Source organism: Apostichopus japonicus, chromosome 16 (genome assembly GCF_037975245.1).
Source record: "Apostichopus japonicus isolate 1M-3 chromosome 16, ASM3797524v1, whole genome shotgun sequence".
In the NCBI taxonomy this organism is placed as follows: domain Eukaryota; kingdom Metazoa; phylum Echinodermata; class Holothuroidea; order Aspidochirotida; family Stichopodidae; genus Apostichopus; species Apostichopus japonicus.
The window spans coordinates 26,443,766-26,461,109 of record NC_092576.1 but is presented as its reverse complement, the minus strand read 5'-3'; the positions used below and the strand labels follow the sequence as shown (position 1 = coordinate 26,461,109).

Below are 17,344 nucleotides of genomic sequence, written 5' to 3'. Positions count from 1 at the left end.
TGAAGGTCAAACTGACATAGCTCTCCTTCATTTAATAGAACCTTAATTAAATGTAAGTCGACATCTCTAAGAGATTTAAATTCTATAATAATGCTCCTGCCATCCACCACAATAAAGCCATTATTACTCCTACTGTGGGAATCGAAGATGAAATATGAATCAGTGTCTTTGTCATTATACATAGCAATAGCATTGCCTTTTGATATAAAAATGCAGGTTGGGAAATGGTCAAAAGCAGTTGCCAGTTGTCATCTTCCAAGTATGTTGATCTACATGAAACAACTCCAGAGTATGTCTTCACTAATTTAGATGCAAAGGAATTTCCTCCAAACGTGTAATATGTAGGTAAATCTGTGGCATGTAACCATGAACTAATTTTTTTTTTCTTTGCCTGACATATGAGTGAGTACATTTTATCACCTAAAATCATAATTTGATCTAAGTCTTGAGAGGAAATAAGAGTTTGTAATTTCAAAACAGAAGTGGATAGGAATATGAGGCAGTTTGCCATTCACTGTTTTCCCCTTGTATTGTTTGAAAAACACAGTGAACCTTCATGAAAAGAACCTTGACTTATGGCCCGTTTCTGCATGCTCATGATGGAATTGTTTGAACAAATGCACCTTGTCAGGTCAATAATATGATATGCTGCACTGGCAAAGTGATGTAGAAAAAAAGAGTGCACATGTATGACAAATGTATAGGCCTAAATAATAATTAAAGAAGTAGTAGGCTTATTGGCTGAAACAATAGAGTGCACAAGACAAATGTATAAACAACAAAAGAAGCACTTACTTATTACCTGAAACAATAAGTAATAAGGTTTAGTAAACAGTATTGGCTGACACAATAACTGAGGAAACTGTACTGGCTGAAACAATAATTGAGGAATCTGTTTGGACTTTTTACTGAAATGCTAACTTGAGAAAACTGTATTGGCTGAAATAATAATTGAGGAAACCGTATTGGCTGAAACGATAATTGGGGACACTGTATTGACTGAAACGATAACTGATGAAACAGTTGGTTGAAACTATAGGCCTAATTGAGGAATGTATAAACAACAAAAGAAGCAGTACTTATTGCCTGAAACAATAAGTAGTAAGTTTTAGTAAACGGTATTGGCTGACAAAATAATTGAGGAAACTGTACTAGCTGAAACAATAATCGAGGAAACCGTATTGGCTGAAACGATAATTGGGGGACACCGTATTGGCTGAAATGATAATTGATGAAACAGTAGGTTGAAACTATATTTGAGGAATGTATAAACAACAAAAGAAGCACTACTTATTGTCTGAAACAATAAGTAATAAGTTTTAGTAAACGGTATTGGCTGACACAATAATTAAGGAAACTGTACTAGCTGAAACAACAATTGAGGAAACTGTTTTGACTTTTGACTGAAATGATAACTTAAGGAAACCGTATTGGCTGAAACAATGATAATTGGGGAAACTGTATTGGCTGAACGATATTTGAGAAAACCGTATTGGCTGAAAAGATAATTGAGAAAACAGTATTGGCTGAAATGATAATTGAGGAAATCGTATTGGCTAAACTGATAATTAAGGAAGCAGTATTGGCTGAACCGATAATTGTAGAACAGTTTGGGTGGAAAAATTCAGACAACAACTTTAAGAATCAGCAATATCAAACAATTCAATCATTAAACTGGGGGCCAATCAAAAGTAGGCCTATACCTAATCTGAAAAAGTATTTAATACCGGTAAGCCAATCTAGGTAGGCTATGCTGAATGAAAAAAGGACCATTTAAAGAGTACTATAACGAAACAACTGTTATAAATTGCAACCTGGTAATATTTAAAATGAAATATTTAATTTGCCTTGTTAGAGGCTACTGAAATAGTGAATACTATCTGCAGCACATGCCTACACAGTTAGTTACGAATTAAGGCTGTAGTACAACCCTTTACATATAAACACGAGTTGTACAACGACTAAACCGAGTACCCCTATCAGTGCCAGTTTAATACTATGTAACTGTTCGGACTGCAACTTGTTGTAGAATAGGCCTACTGTTCTAAGGTAGGCTACCGGGGGCTTTTTACGTGCTAAGAAACGGACACGGACCAAAGGTCAACAAAACCAAAAACAAACCCAGTCTGTAAAGCAACAACTGAAACCCATCAATCTCCCACTAACGCAGCGTTTAACGTGACGCGAAAAGGGCACGGACCCAAAGGCCAACAGAAGCAAAACAAATAAAACACTACAAACAGACCACAAAGAGAAAAATTAAACCAACCTATAATATGTAACGACCACACGGCCCCCACACCTACCAACTAACTCAAAATTTCATCCGGGGTACGCCGTCCCGATAGTAGACGACGGGCTTGCGCCAGCGTCTACGAAAGGCAGTGTCGGGAAGCCGTGCATGGTCCGCCTCCATGCGCAACCTGATGTCACTCTAGTATGAATCTCCTGGAGCACTACTTTTTGTTTACGCGCAAAATCGGACAGTTATCCGCCCCAGCAAACAAAGATTTGCAAATTTGGAAAAGTGTGTTTTTCCAGCGCGGCGGACTTGTGAAATTGAAATCTGTTTAGAGCGCCAATGTGTATGTACACAAAGCATCCAGTTAAACAATATCTGAAACCAGCCCTGCAGGTTGATCAGTCAGGCAACAAATGCCAATATTGTAGTGCGCATGCGCACTACAATAATTAACGAATGATTACCCGTAATGAACACAATCAAATAATCTGCACTTGGAAATACAATACGTTTGCCAACGGGCGAGAACTTTCAGCACCTGGTCAGGGTAACCTATGCCAGCTGCAACCAGCTGTTCCTAGACCGTACGAATTTTCACCTCCGGAACCCACAAACTCTCAAGAGTCTTGTAAGTCTATAGCTGTCCAGCATGGCTAAGATTAAAGGACAATCTCTGAGACAATAACTTTTAAACAACAGTAACAATAATGTTCAGAATACAAAATACGAATACGCTCTTTACACCACGAGCAGTATAATACTAAAATACAGGTACAATAATCAACTGTCAATAATCAGTAAAATGCAATACACTTAACTGTCAATAACTTTCTGTAAACTAAAACCCAACATTACCGGTACTGTAACACTATAAAAGTACGCAATAAATGAAATGAATAGCACCAACGTGCTTCACGATGAACAACGCACGCTACGAACCCGTAGGACCAAGGTCCAAAAACAAATCTAACAAATGTACTTTGTACAGTAAAGTACAGTGTAGCCAAACCCTTAAAACTACAATTCAATTAATAAACAACAGGGTACGTACAGCATTTATGAAAGAATATTTACGACTTTACTCTTTTACTAAACTTGGAGTCTGCTCGCTCGCTGACATCGAACATGCGGACATGAAGACTCCATCTCTCGCCAGCCAGCTCGCTATATATTGGTATGAGTATTGAAGAACCGCCATCTTGGGACCCATTGGCTTCGAGCCTGAAGCCGATAACCATTAAAACCGGAGGTACCCTGCCTCTAAGAAGAGGGACATCTCCTTCCTGACCTCCAGACAGTCCAGATATTAGTAACTCCGGGTAACTAACGATCCAGAGTGATAGTAGTATAGAAATATATGGGCAATAAAATTAGGAAAATACGAAAGGGATAACGAGGCGAACCCGGAGCTCTGCCATAGACGCTGCTGGCCATTATGACAGCGCATACAGAATAGGCAAATACACGTGCAAAAGCTATGTGCACAAACTAACGCTACAAAGTAACTATTACATAAATAAATAATGAACGGATGTACACAACAAAATATCACTTCACTACTTGTTGGTTTTATTTTATTCAGCAAATTATCATTCTTCATCTATGTACAACATATCAAAAAAAGCACATATACAGAAACATTTAAAATACCAGTTACAAATATACTTAGATGCCGCAAGAACAAAACGACATGCCAAGGAGATAACCCTTTAAACCAAAAGCCTATTTCCAATGGGGTTCTTTTAACCTTACAAATACATAAGATAAGAAATTTGCTATTAAAACATCTAAAACATAAAAAGCTAGAAAGATATTGACAAGCTAGACATCCATATCATTTAAAAGGTAGGCTTTGAAATCTTTTTTAATATTGTATTTCAGCAGGATGGATTTTTTTTTTTCAGGTAGCCTGTTCCAGTTTTTAATTGCACTACCTCTTGTGTTATGGCTATGAACACTATAAAACTTCCCCTCATATAAACTGGAGAGCTACCATGGGAAAACATGATTCAAACGTAACTGTTCAGGCATAGTGTTGATGTCAGCATGGTGAAAAAAAAATCTTTACCCACACCCCTACCAAAAGGGTTACTTCGCAGTACTTCACTTTTACCGTCAAATTGCCGTGACTTCGCGACAGCAGTAATATTACTTCGCCGCAGGGTTTTGCTCCTGTGAGTGGTCGCAGCAACATCGCAGCAAGGGAATATGACTGCGCAGGAGGCCCATCTTGTTGCAACCAGTCGCAGCTACTTCGCGGCAAGGAAAGTTACTTCGCAGGAAAGGCCTTCTTGTTGCAACCAGTTGCAGCTACTGTACTACCCGGCAAGTAATAATCACTTCACCATAAGGTACCTTTCCTGCAACTATAGTTGTGGGAACTGAAGTTATTACTGCATGATCATGATTCATGGGCAGGTTCCCCTTCTGCATCTAGCTTTATTTACAACACAGCAAAAGCTTTTATAGTGCAACTCATAGTGCAGTGGTTCTGCAGTTAACTTATCTCACAACAAGGAGAAACTTACATAATATCTTACACAAAACCAAACAGATATCATATAATTTTCAGGGTTTCTTTTATTGGTTTCAATTAAAGAGCCATTATCTCTTAAATGTTTTAACTTTTCATGTACAAATAGAAAATATGTGGTACCACTGAACAAACTCTAATGGTTACAACATGAGGAAAGGCATATTAGTGACTATGACTCCTGTACTTTAATTAAAATTATTTACAGTAACGACACAGCTATATGGAGCTTATAAATCAGCAATTAAACAATTACTGATGTTTTAAATTCTTTTCATTCGTACAAGAACCCCACAAACAACACTAAGCAATGCAAATTATTAAAAACTGAAGAATCTTGAAAATAATCTCAAAACTCTGAATACAAAACTCAGGAAGATTCTTATTCATAATTCGACTTCTGCCAAACTTACTGTAGTTTCTTTAAATCAGTTAATAGGTTTCAGTCAATCAGTTTAAAATTTTAATCACTTTCTTTCAAATTTGGAAAGTCAATGAAAAATTATACATTCTCTGTTTCTACACAACAGCAAAGTGAAATAATTTGTTCAATATTTATAACTTCAGTTATGCCAGTTGATTTCAATGCATGGCAATTTGAAAACTCTAAAGGAAGGAATGAGGGTACATCTATTTTCGCTTGCAAAAAAAATCTGGCAGACTTTGCATTTTCTCCACGATCGCTAATCCTTCTTTTGTACAGTTGCATAAAGCATTATGACACTCACAAGGGTGGTCTAAAACATAGATAAAATAATCAATAAAACCATATTCAATACATGAATTTGTAATGAACTTAACAGAGTATGAATTTCTGGAAGAAACTCTTTTATACGATTTGGAATGGTATATTTGATTCCGTATTAGAATACGTTGAAAAGAAAATAGAAAATTAGGATGCATTTTCGTAACTTTTTGAATCTGGTTCAAGAGTGACACAGGGACCAAATGGTGGTGAGCAGGTCCTACCACATTTGCAACAACTCCAATGCATGAACCAACTTTACCTTTGTTTTTTCTCAGTAATTTAAGCATGAAACTTCTGCATCCATCAGGAAAAGTTCTAATATCTGTCAGGTTTGGGAGTTGCTGAAGGATACTAACAGAATTAATTAACAATTTGCAAATCAACATTTTGTGTACCATGAAAAAGTTGGAGTAACTTTCCATTGATATTTTCAAAAGGGAAACAAGAGTGTGCCCATAATGGTCCTAAGTTACGCACACACATCTCTATAAATGGATGGCATCATGAAGACGAAGTACTTCAGGAGGGTATTGCTCCGTTCAATATCTCCAGGAGCTATGGAATCCTTTGTCAGGATGTGTATGCTTTCTACAAAAGCTGCATAATGACAAAACTGAATAGAATCCATCAGCTCGAATAGCAGAGGCAGGGAGTAAAACAGAAGCCAAGATCTTAACTGTGATGCTTTCCAAAATTTAAAATTACTGCCAATAGCCCGGGGCACCCGTGTTACTAAATATGGTGGCTTAATTTTTAACAAGCACCAATCAATAAGATCTAAGTGAGGTAGCAGAGAAAAATGTTTTCCAGAATTGCGTGATGAAAACCAAAGAGACAGTAAACATTTTGTTATGCCTAACAAAACACAATGCATGTAGTCAATACTTGTGCCCAAAATAAATTTGTACCTCCTTAACCCCATGAGGAAAGATGGTCCCTTAACACCATTTACAGGAACCTTTTGAGCAAGTGCCTCCTTAGCATCATTAAAACTTTGCTCGCTAGATCTTAAGGTCCCAGCTGGGTTGTTCTTGTCATATGGGGAAACATGAATATTGCCACCAGACTGTGTTCTGAAGTTTTGACCTGGCTGCAAACAATTTGGACACCCATGTTTTCCATTATATTGCACCATATTCATAAGAGCACTTTTTGCTGGTAAATCAGCTGTAGAGGATAAAACAAAACCTTTACATACTTCTTTCTTTTCATTTACTTGTACTGTCACACCCTGTTCTTCTAAATTCTTTAAACTGTGAAGAAAAGGCCTACTGAACACAGAAAAGAGGGGCTTTGATTCACCACACCATAGACCACAAAATAACATATTTTCCTTCTGTCTCCGAAGCTTATATTCAAGCTCATTTATCATGAGATACACTGGCCATATGGAAACCTTTGAACTTTTGAAAACTGGTATCCCATCAGTATTTAAACAGAATGATATGTTATAAGGATATGAACTAGATAAAGGTTCACCAGTTTGAGAAAAAGAGGTGTAGATAGCACCATCATAAATATCTTCAACATTATTACCTTTCTTTTTACTTCTCTTAAATCTATGTTGGATATCATCTACAAATCCAGGACGCTGAAACAAGTTTTGAATTTGAGGCTCTAATGGTACATTTAGGAATTTGTTCTTCTCAAAGTCAATTGTCGGCCTACATATATATAACAATTTGTCTGGCCATCTTCAACAGAGCTAAAACAGGACCCACAGTAGTAGTACTTTTGCACTGGTGAATCTGCCTTTTCAAAATAGTTCTTAAACTTAAAGAGACTTCCAAGGGCAGGGTGTGTTTCCATACAATGGAGACTTATTAGTGCTAGTATATCGGAGAGCTGGACATTAGTGATGGAATGCGTCGTTGCAAATGTCAGTATCAGGAGCAGACTTATTTCTACTGTCCTCTATATATGTATGAGGAACCACTCCTGGACTCTGACTCTGATTCTTCATCATCATCCAAAGGTGAAGCATCACAGGTATCAGGCTCACCCAACAAATCATCCCACTTATCAGATATGTGAACATCTGGGTCAAGAGTTGCCTGCCAGTTTGTAGTATTCATTAGTTCACTTACTTCAGTTGCTAAAGGTATCGATGGGTGGATAATTGCTGTGGCACTTTCATCAGTGCACTGATAATCTGGCTGCACGCTCTCTATAAATGATGATGAGCCACCTTCAGTATGGTCAGCCATGTTAACTTCAGATAATGCTGGAGTAGTGGCTTCTGACTGAACATTGGATGTCGCTATTTCTCGTCTACGTGGTTGGTTGTACCGAGAAGATCTAACATGGCCTAGTGAATTCACGTGAGTAACACTGGGCTCTGTAAATAAAATACGAAATGAAGTTAATCTTTGTCAATCCCTTTGAATCGATGCAGTTAGATCTAGCACGTCATGTTTGATGCGGTGGGGGGGGGGGAGGGGGCTGTTGACTGGCCTGATTATCATCCAGACTGGCTTTGGCCATTGACCCACCAACAGGCTAATTTCAATTGCTGACTTGGCTATTTATAGGAATTGTACTCACCAACAGTTTGATAGCTGGAATTAGTTTGCTGCAAGTTCATTTCCAGTCGTTGCTTTTTGAGAGTAGATCTGCAGAAAAAAAGGATACCATGTTTACTGTAGGTGTAGGCATAAGCAGGTCTATAACTTAAGCCCTAGTATAGTTTGCCCTGATGCATTTATTGTGTGGATATGCCACTGTATCACTGTACCCTACGAAGCACCCTACGACTCACAGGATATGTGCTTCAATGTTCATAAATTAAGCTGGACAATGAAGCTCTTTAAGCAATCTTTGAAGTAAATTTGACATAAAAGTCTTTTTCTCACATCCGATTTAAATTTTGATTGACCATTTACTAATCATGAAGATCCCTTTGCTGCACATATTGTACAAATCATGCACTTAACAGACCCCTTAATGGTCACAAATTCATTTGACATTAGGCACCTTTAATACTGAGTGATAGTCTAACAATTTTGATACATGCATAATGGCAGATAGAAAGGTATAACTAGGCCTAGTACTAGTAGTCATATCACATATAAGTAATAATAGGCCTATGCAGTATGGATACTACATTAATCTTAAATTATTACTAGATATGGGATAGGAAAATACCATGGAAGTATCACTACTAGTCCTAGGCCTCGCCTTAATTGTAGCATAAGATAGACTAGACCCCGCTACAGGCTATGTCTGTTTCGAGACTCTCCTACACTGACTGTGCATAACTAGGGTATTTGCCTAACCCCGAAGCCCTTACTAACTAGTACTTCTACTAATACTAGCCTAGATTGAGCGTTACTAAAACAGTAACTTAAAATTTACTAAAACTAGTACTCAAGTAGTTCTATACGATCGTTTTAACTTGGCTTGGCATCCCAAGAAATAAATTAAGAACCACTTACTCCATCATGAATATGAATCGAATGCGGTAGCCTGCAGGGAATGATAGTAAAATATATATTTTAAGACCGGGAAGTGATTGTACTACTACTAGTGAGTGTAAAATTATTTCTTACGTCACGTGCAACGAGACGACTGTTGTGTGATAGTTGAAGTAAACAATTCTACACAACAGGTTACTGTGTTTTGTTTTCCATGCAATCATATAGGTTGACTGGTTTCAACCAGGTTTACGTACGCAGTTACAAGTTGCTAGAAAGGATCTGATAAAAGGAGATATACTTACAACATCTGGTACGCTCCCATCACAGATCAGAAAGTCGGTGGCATTTGTTCCTGAGCTCCTTTTTGCATGAACAAAAGAATGAAATCCGTCTAAGAAATCAACAAACATGAATTTAAGAAACAAGCTTGACAAAGGGATACTGAATGAAGTTGGCTTTACTGTCTACAAACGATTAATTAACATAATCAACAACGTAAAAATGTACAAATTGAGTAAGATGTCTATTATTATGATTGGCCAATCAGAAACTGCGAAATTTTTCGATTGCGAAACAATTCAGCGAATCGCTCGATATCGTTGCGATCACCGCGCCAATCTGACATCTTTCAAATACAACCGCTCTATTTCTCTCGCTCATTCAATCTCTCGACTTAGTTTTCTTACTTATCAAAATTCTTTATAAAAGCTGTCCATACTTTGGACCATTGTGTCATTTATATATTTCAAGAGAAACCGAAATTTTTGTGACTTTTTTAACGGCACGTTACCCAAGTACCCTAACGTAAACTGAGTACGTAGGTTACTGTAATACTCAGTGTTATTATTATTACCAGTGTAGTATTACTAGTAACAAAGCAAACGTTCTTGCCATTGCATAGTTCTAAACGTGTTAAAAATGCAATTTTCAAAAGAGCAAGTGGATACGGTTGCAAGGGATCTTATCTTGGTCTGCCACCTTCGCTTGGAAGTCATTGCAAGCATGTTTGCCTCTTCTGGAAAATAGACAGCCATTTTGGTGTGGTGCCAGTCGGTGAAGTTCTCCCAATGGAAGACGAGGGAAACATCTCCATGGCTTTTGGAGGAAAATTCCGGGCGTTTTTTACGGCCTCAGAAATATATCATGCATCGTTTGTTTATGGTCGTAAGTTTAGTAAGCTAAAGGATATAAATCTACTGTAGCCTTGCTAAGCCTAGGCAGTATAGTTAAGCATATTTTAGCAGTTAAAACAGACTAAGCCGAGGCGGCATGGTCACTATTATTATCAGGGACTCTTATAGTTATACAGTATTTCAGTGCAGAGAATCCTTAAATTAACTTAAAAAGGTAAAACCTGTGGCAAGCCAACTTGAAATGTTATTTGCCCATACCTTAGTAAATGGGTATAACTTAGCCGACTCATCTTGAAGTAGAACTACAATGCTAGAGGCACCCCTGCGTAGTGAGTTAGACACACCAATATTACTACATCTTTGACCCAAATCAGATTTACACTTTTAGTGACCATTTGCTGGCCATGATTGACCCATTGAGGCACCTGGATGCACATAATTGTGCAGCAGTTTACTCAAGTAATGGTGTACCAAATGTGTGCTATGACGCTCCCCTAACAAAATAATGTTTTGCATTGAAATGATTGTATTGCCAAGTAACAATTGATTAAGTCTTTTGAAAAAAAGGCAAATTTGAGTCACTTTGTACAGTTTCAACACATTGTCATACATCCAGGTGCAGATGATCAGCTTCTTAACTACTGAAACTTGGTTGATTGATTATGCAGTCACTCTCCTATGGGAGGCCTATGGGAAAAATTTAAAATTCCCATCACTTTTCATATGATGATTATTGTGCCTCTACAACTTCCAGTTTCCCCAATTTTTCTAATCTAGTTTTTTATCGCTGTGTATATATGTACTTCGTGATCACAACCTCAGTGTCACGTATATGATCTGGGAGTGTAACTGCAAAGAAGTTGGCAATTGTAAATCAGAGCTGCATATTCCTGTTCAAGTAGGCCTACTAGCCCTGAGCCACTGCAGTTCCTAAACAGTGGTATTTTTTCGCTAGCTTTACCAATCCCCCAAGTATACTAGTAAAAGTCTATCTTTTGCAATGAATCAACAATGATTCTGGAATTTGCTAAAAAATGAAAGGTTCACCCCCAGTAACGTCAGAAAGTGGCACCGCCTAACATTTCTCTTAACAGGTACTTACTTGTACTATATCACATAATCTATAACACCTTAATTGGTTTGATTTATCACCAGATGCTGCTTGCCAAAGCACGAACCAGGCCGCAAAAAATGCATCACAAGAAAACACAAAATCAAAAGGTACTTTACTTCCTGCAACACAAACCTTTATATTTCAGGATTCATTTCAAGCACGGTCTGGAAATCATTTCGAAGCTGCAACCATTAGGTGTGTTGGTAGTACCGTACTTGACTTTCATTTAAAGTAAACAGTGTTCCCCAGTGCAGTTTGAATTCAGGGATGAGGATTACATTGCTCTCGTTTCGCCTAGTTTATTTTCTCTTGAATTTTTTTGGGGGGGGGGGGGGATTTTCCCTTCAATAACATTTTCTTTGCATTATTGAAAACATTTCCCCCGTTCAAATTAAATTTGGAAAACACTTCTCACTAGTGCACACTAGTGTCAAAATGTTTCACCCGTAGGTCACATCAGTTAAGTTTATTTTCTCTTGAATTTTTTTTTTGGGGGGGGGGGGATTTTTCCTTCAATAACATTTTCTTTGCATTATTGAAAGTACCAGGAAAAGCAGTCTCATTTTATCAGGTTTTCATTTGTGCCCAGTGATATCAATGGAGCTATACATGCAGCAATTATTCTATACCTTACTGCAAACACTGAACCCCCATGTGATAAGTTTTGTGTGTACATGTATGTCCTCAAATGCTACAAACATTGAGTAGCATTTGCTATTGAGCCCCTTAGAATTAGAAGTAAACACTTTCAAAAGAACAAATACTTAGCTGTGATGTGTTATACTGACACCCCTCTGATTAGTAAAATAAAGCTCTGATTAATCTGATACTTTGTGGATTTCACAGATGCTAAACGGAAAAAAAAGGATCTTGAAAAGAAAAAGATAGAGGCAGCACAACAGCCACCAACAGCCAGTCCAATCTTTCCCAATCTTCCAAGTAGCTCACATGTAACACATGTCATAGCCCCTAAACCCACAGACCATTCATTTAATTTTAGTGGACAGCCATCTTATCCTCCCCACATGTTAAATTCTTTCCGTAACCCACACCAGTACCATCACAGGAATTATTCATCTCCCCCTGTCATACCACCTTTCTCCTCCAGCTCTTCATTCATGCCTGTCCAACCAACCCCTTTGAATGTTAATAATATTCCACACCCATTAACGGGTACTTCTTTGAATCTTCCTTCCTCTCAACAGTATCCACTAAGTTAACCCTCACAGGATGCACACACCATTGCTAGTGAATCCCCAAGTTTAACAGAACTTCTCCATGCAAGTGATCCTACTAGCAGTGCACATGCATGTCTACGAAATAACACTCCACCATTGTTTGATTCCTCACAGCCACCAGCATGCATTGACAGGGCTGAAGAGGACACATGGTACATGATTCTTCCACATTTTTCTAGTTGTGGGTGGGTTTGTATCACAAGTGCATAATTGTTGGATAAAAATATCTCTTTAATTAAAAGAAGAGGAAAGAATAAGGAAATAATGCTTTGTTTCCAAGTCTCTTTCATTTTTTCCCCTTATCTTGAAGTTGGACTTTATAGTGTAGTGGAAATAAACAGTTACATCCAGGTACAATTAAATTTAATACACCTTGTCAATACTCCAAGACCTGTGTTATAACATTTGTTTTAAACTTTAACATCATTTACGTCACCTTATGATTATGTCCCATGCATGTGGCTAAAAGGCATGATTCAACAAAGCAAAACACATGATCTAAAGAACGACAGCATTTAGAAGATGTAATTCATTTTTTGACAGATAAGTGCAAGCAGTCTCCCACTGATGATGCTGGAAGTAGCCACTATGTACCACCAAAGGGCACTCAGATTCCACAGTGTAAATATGTAAGTCCTACCTCAGCCTCTAATTACTACACCTTCATATGTTTGTTTTAAAGTGGCTCTCATTTCCGTGAATGTGAAATGATCCCTGTCTGATCCTGCACAGTAGTTATTGAACCAATCTGTTTCATGTTCATGCCATATATTGAATTACAGAAAAAGTTCAAATTATTTGAAAGTGACATTAGTCCGAATTGAAATGTTAATGTTAATAACAATACCTCAGTGTTGGTTTTCCCAGTTGATTTAATTCACTATCAATTTTCTAGTTCCAAACAAGCCAGCCAGTGAACTTTTTAATTGGAACCATGGTTCAATCACAGATACAAAACAATTGAGTCTGTTTTAACATGACAGATGTGAAATGGGATAAATATGCTATGCCATACATAAAACTGTGTTCCTCTAAGATGTGAAGAAATTGGCTGTGTTTCTGTTGTGGTGGACCCTATAGAGTGAATAAATAAAGATAGTATGATTCACGATACAAGATCCAATTCGTTTTGTTTGAAGTTATATTGAAGTTTGCAGACTGACCACTTCGGTTTTCTTGAAATGTAAATGAAAATATCTTACAAACAGAGTTCATCAGTGGTTTCCTAGTATCCCCAAAGAGAGCCAATTTTCTGTCAACATCTTCCTTTAATAGCCATCCAAGCCTTGCCGATCTTCCTTTAATAGCCAGTTATCAGCCAACACAAGTTTGGTGTATTTATCTTGCATACACTTGAGTTTTGATCAAGCTGAAAACGTCGTATATAAGTGAGAACATATCAACAGATTCTGCTCAGAATTCTCTTGCTATATTTCTTATCACAACTTGGGTTGAGGAGTGTTCAAGTGGAAGCGGTAATCCAAAAATGCCATGAATATGATGTTTATCTTGCAGAGGTGCAGATTGCTTCCAATCAGATTGTTGTAACTTTTTTTTAATTTAGGTAATTTTGACTGATGGAGAGGATGTGTCACCACATTTGGAAAGAATTGTTAACAGTAATGCCAATACCAGCTGCTTGGCACAGTACCCTTCTCTCAAAGTGCAGGGGTAAATCCAAGGCGTTTCTAATAAAGAAAATGTTAGATGGGTTTTTCGAGCCACGCGATATGTCGGAGGGTAACAACTCGTCCTTGGCAAAGCTGTTTCCCCTGCAGATGGAAGCGATTACATGTAAGTTGGCAGAATTCCCAAATATTTTATGTAGTTGAGAGTTTCATTTAATATTCGTTTCTGTACAGTGTCCCTCCAAATCAGCTATTAATATACATCATGCAAATATTTCCTGTGAAAACTGCCTCTTAAGTTGATATCCACTTTTAAGGGAAAATTAAAATATAAACCTTTTTTTCTGCAGATTAAAGACAATTCTGGTGGAAATTGCTACTGCTGAGGCAGTTATAAGTGGATATCTTTGCAGGGGAATATTTATAGCTGATTTGGAGGGATACTGTACAGTTATGTAAAAAGTATCTCTGAACTACGTCCAATCCTCCTGCAAAATTTGGTACATCTCTTTTCCAACTTTATGCATTGCAATCTCTTCTCAATGTGTACAATTTTGAATAAAATAGTCACATGGTTGTAATTAATTTGCTTAGATATGCAAAGTGGTTAAGTCTTTTAGTTTGTAATCACACTGTATTTACTAAAGTGCACTTGTGCATACTCATGCGTTAGGCAATTTCTTGCCTTTGAAGAAATACACTCATGGACAGAGGTAGAATAGACAGTATTAGTATAAGAAATTTTACAATTAACAGAGTAGAAATTAAAATAAAGTAGTTTACACCTACAAAGTTCTTCCGATGATGAATAGATGTCTAACAATTGCCCCTGTAAAAAATATGCGTGAAACATCCTATATATGCCATATATAATCAGGTTCTCCAATAGTCTCTTAGCATTACAGCAATTAAACTCTCCTGCAAAATCATTGCAAGCACCTCTCCAGGGAAGTCCCTGTAAGCCCCTTTCCTTGCTAAGTCGCAGCAAACTCCTTTCCTGCTAAGTCGCCACAAGCCTCATTTGCATGTGAAAAGTGAAGTCGCTGCAAGCCCCTTTCCTGCGAAGTCGCTGCAGGCACCTTTCCGGCGAAGTCGCCACAAACCTCATTTACATGTGAAAAGTGAAGTCGCAGCGTCTGCGCTGCAACTAGTTGCTGCGAAGTGGCTGGAACTGGTCGCGGCAAGGGCCTTTTTTCGACAGGGGCAATGAATCTGGTAACTTTGTTTTGGGCACATTGTGATCTATAAGCGTGGTACTTAGATATACCTCCTTACCAAGATGACATGGAATAATCGAACAGAAAAAAAATAAGAGCCGTACAGATGGTCTTTTTCACATTTTGATTAAAATAATCAGCTTGCCTGAAGAGGAATTTGAGTGCAGATTATTTTACTAATAATGCGAACAAGAATTTCTTCGCCAACAAGGTATATTTAACTCCAGACCGAGGTAAACAACATTATTTGGTCCTAATCATTTGACCATCACAAACAATCGAGAAGTCACACTTTGCATCTTATGATATTGTATATAGTTCTTGGCGCTTCTTGATGGTTGTTTTCTTCTTATCTGCAAAAGTGTGAAGGTTCCTTCGGTTCCTTCGCTTTCTGGAGGGTGTAGCAGAAGCTTCTGCTATGATAAAACATGAAAAAACATGAAAATTAGAAATAAAGTCTACCTCACCAGCTCATAAAGTAGTAAGATCGGTAGTAACAATGGAGCTTGCCACCTCACCAAACAATGGACAAGGGCTACTCGATCTGAGATGCTAAACACTTTAGACTGTCTTAATTTCTAGCATCGAATATTGGCTGAATCACCTTGTAAAGAACCATGGAAAGGTAACACCTGCTTTGCTAAGTTATTGGTTACACCTGCCCTGAAAGGTAAATAATGCATTAGTCTATTGAGTCCTTGAGGATCGGTTGCAATCATGGCCATTTTCACTTCTTTGTTAATGCCGATCTTATGAGCTTCATCTAGCGCTACACACTGGTTATGGTTGCTGCAGCAAAAGCATACAAACCTCGATAAAGCATAATGTCTCTCAAACAGAAATTTGACCAAAACTGAAAGGTTGTGTCTGACATACACCTCGACTGAAGAAGTCCCTTAAATGTAATGTAAACAGCCTCAAGATGTATCAATGGACTATTGAAGACAGTTGAAAACCGATTAGACTTCTTCTGGTCAAGTCTACACTTATCGGAAATGGACTGTGCCTATACAGTACCTCCCATGACTGCAAAATAGAGTGATGGGTTTTCTTAAACCAGAAGCACAAAGAACGATTTGCAGGGTTTACCTTTATGAAAATGGGACAAAGGTGTCTTCAGGCCAGCATCTGAGTACAGTTTAATTAAAGGTGGCTGACTGTGTTTCAAGAGGTGCCACTCTCCGATATATGGGATCGCCCAGTCTAGTTCTTCGCCGTACAGTCGTTTCAAGTCAAGGATAACATCATATGTCACCAGGAACATCCAAGTGCTGTATCTGCGAACCAACTTGGTGCTTCTGATAACGTATGTCTAAAACATTGAGAATAGTCTGCTGACTTTCAGCTGGGTCAGGTAGAATAGAAATGTCCTGTATTGTTGACTTCTCTGTGGGACAATCCGGGTCTGTGAAATATGTTTTCAGATCTGAGATGACAATGTGTGGATGTCTAGAGTACTGCAACTGCTTGACAAGCATGTAACCAAAAACTTTCAAAAAAAGAGACCAGTTGCTTCACTTTCAGAGACAAAAATCATTAATTGAAAGGATTCGAAGAGGATTCCTAAAAAACATAACTGCTGAATAAGTTTGGTTTGAAGAGGCTTGATAATCCCTGATGTCATCAACTGATAAATTACTGCGTTTAGCTACTGAATTATAACTATGTACTGACTTACCTGCAGCACTGTCAATAGAAGTTGTTACATGCAACGGTTCAACAGACTTAACAGAAGTTGCAGGAAAACCCCTATTGGCCTGACCAACTCTAACAGATGCATAAGCACTATTCCTATCGATTATGTCCGCTGATGCCACACGGAAACTGTTTCAAAGACTAACTGGCTTAACCTTCCTTTCAGCCTTTGAAATGGTGGTTTGAAAAAGAAGAAAAAGTGCTTTTAGACAGAGTTATACCAAGTTTGAGAGGTAATTGAAGCCTATAGTTCAGGAAGATATAAACCAATCAACCAGGTCAGAGATAGCCATGTGAAAATGACTAAACCAACATTCATTAGTTATATACCAAAAATACAAACAATAAGATAACGTTCCATAAACTTTGACCAACTGACT

General features: G+C 37.9%; 2 protein-coding genes across 3 annotated transcripts; both read right to left on the bottom strand.

Moving 5' to 3' along the window:
- Positions 1-237: 237 nt before the first annotated feature.
- LOC139982494 (uncharacterized) lies at positions 238-7,332 on the bottom strand. Its single transcript, XM_071995390.1, has 2 exons — positions 7,256-7,332; positions 238-7,217 (listed from the first exon to the last, which is right to left on the bottom strand). Exons 1-2 carry the CDS (start codon positions 7,330-7,332, stop codon positions 5,993-5,995), a joined length of 1,302 nt encoding a protein of 433 aa, XP_071851491.1. The 3' UTR covers positions 238-5,992.
- On the bottom strand, positions 7,077-11,576 carry LOC139982106 (uncharacterized). 2 transcript variants are annotated; one of them, XM_071994651.1, is made up of 4 exons: positions 8,958-11,576; positions 8,068-8,135; positions 7,500-7,861; positions 7,077-7,464 (listed from the first exon to the last, which is right to left on the bottom strand). In XM_071994651.1, the coding sequence occupies exons 1-4, from the start codon at positions 8,963-8,965 to the stop codon at positions 7,438-7,440; spliced, it is 465 nt and encodes a 154-aa protein (XP_071850752.1). In that variant the 5' UTR covers positions 8,966-11,576; the 3' UTR covers positions 7,077-7,437. The 2 variants fall into 2 exon arrangements, with proteins under 2 accessions (XP_071850752.1, XP_071850751.1); XM_071994650.1 differs by having other exon boundaries at positions 7,077-7,861; positions 8,958-8,988; positions 11,319-11,574.
- Between the last annotated feature and the right edge of the window lie 5,768 nt (positions 11,577-17,344).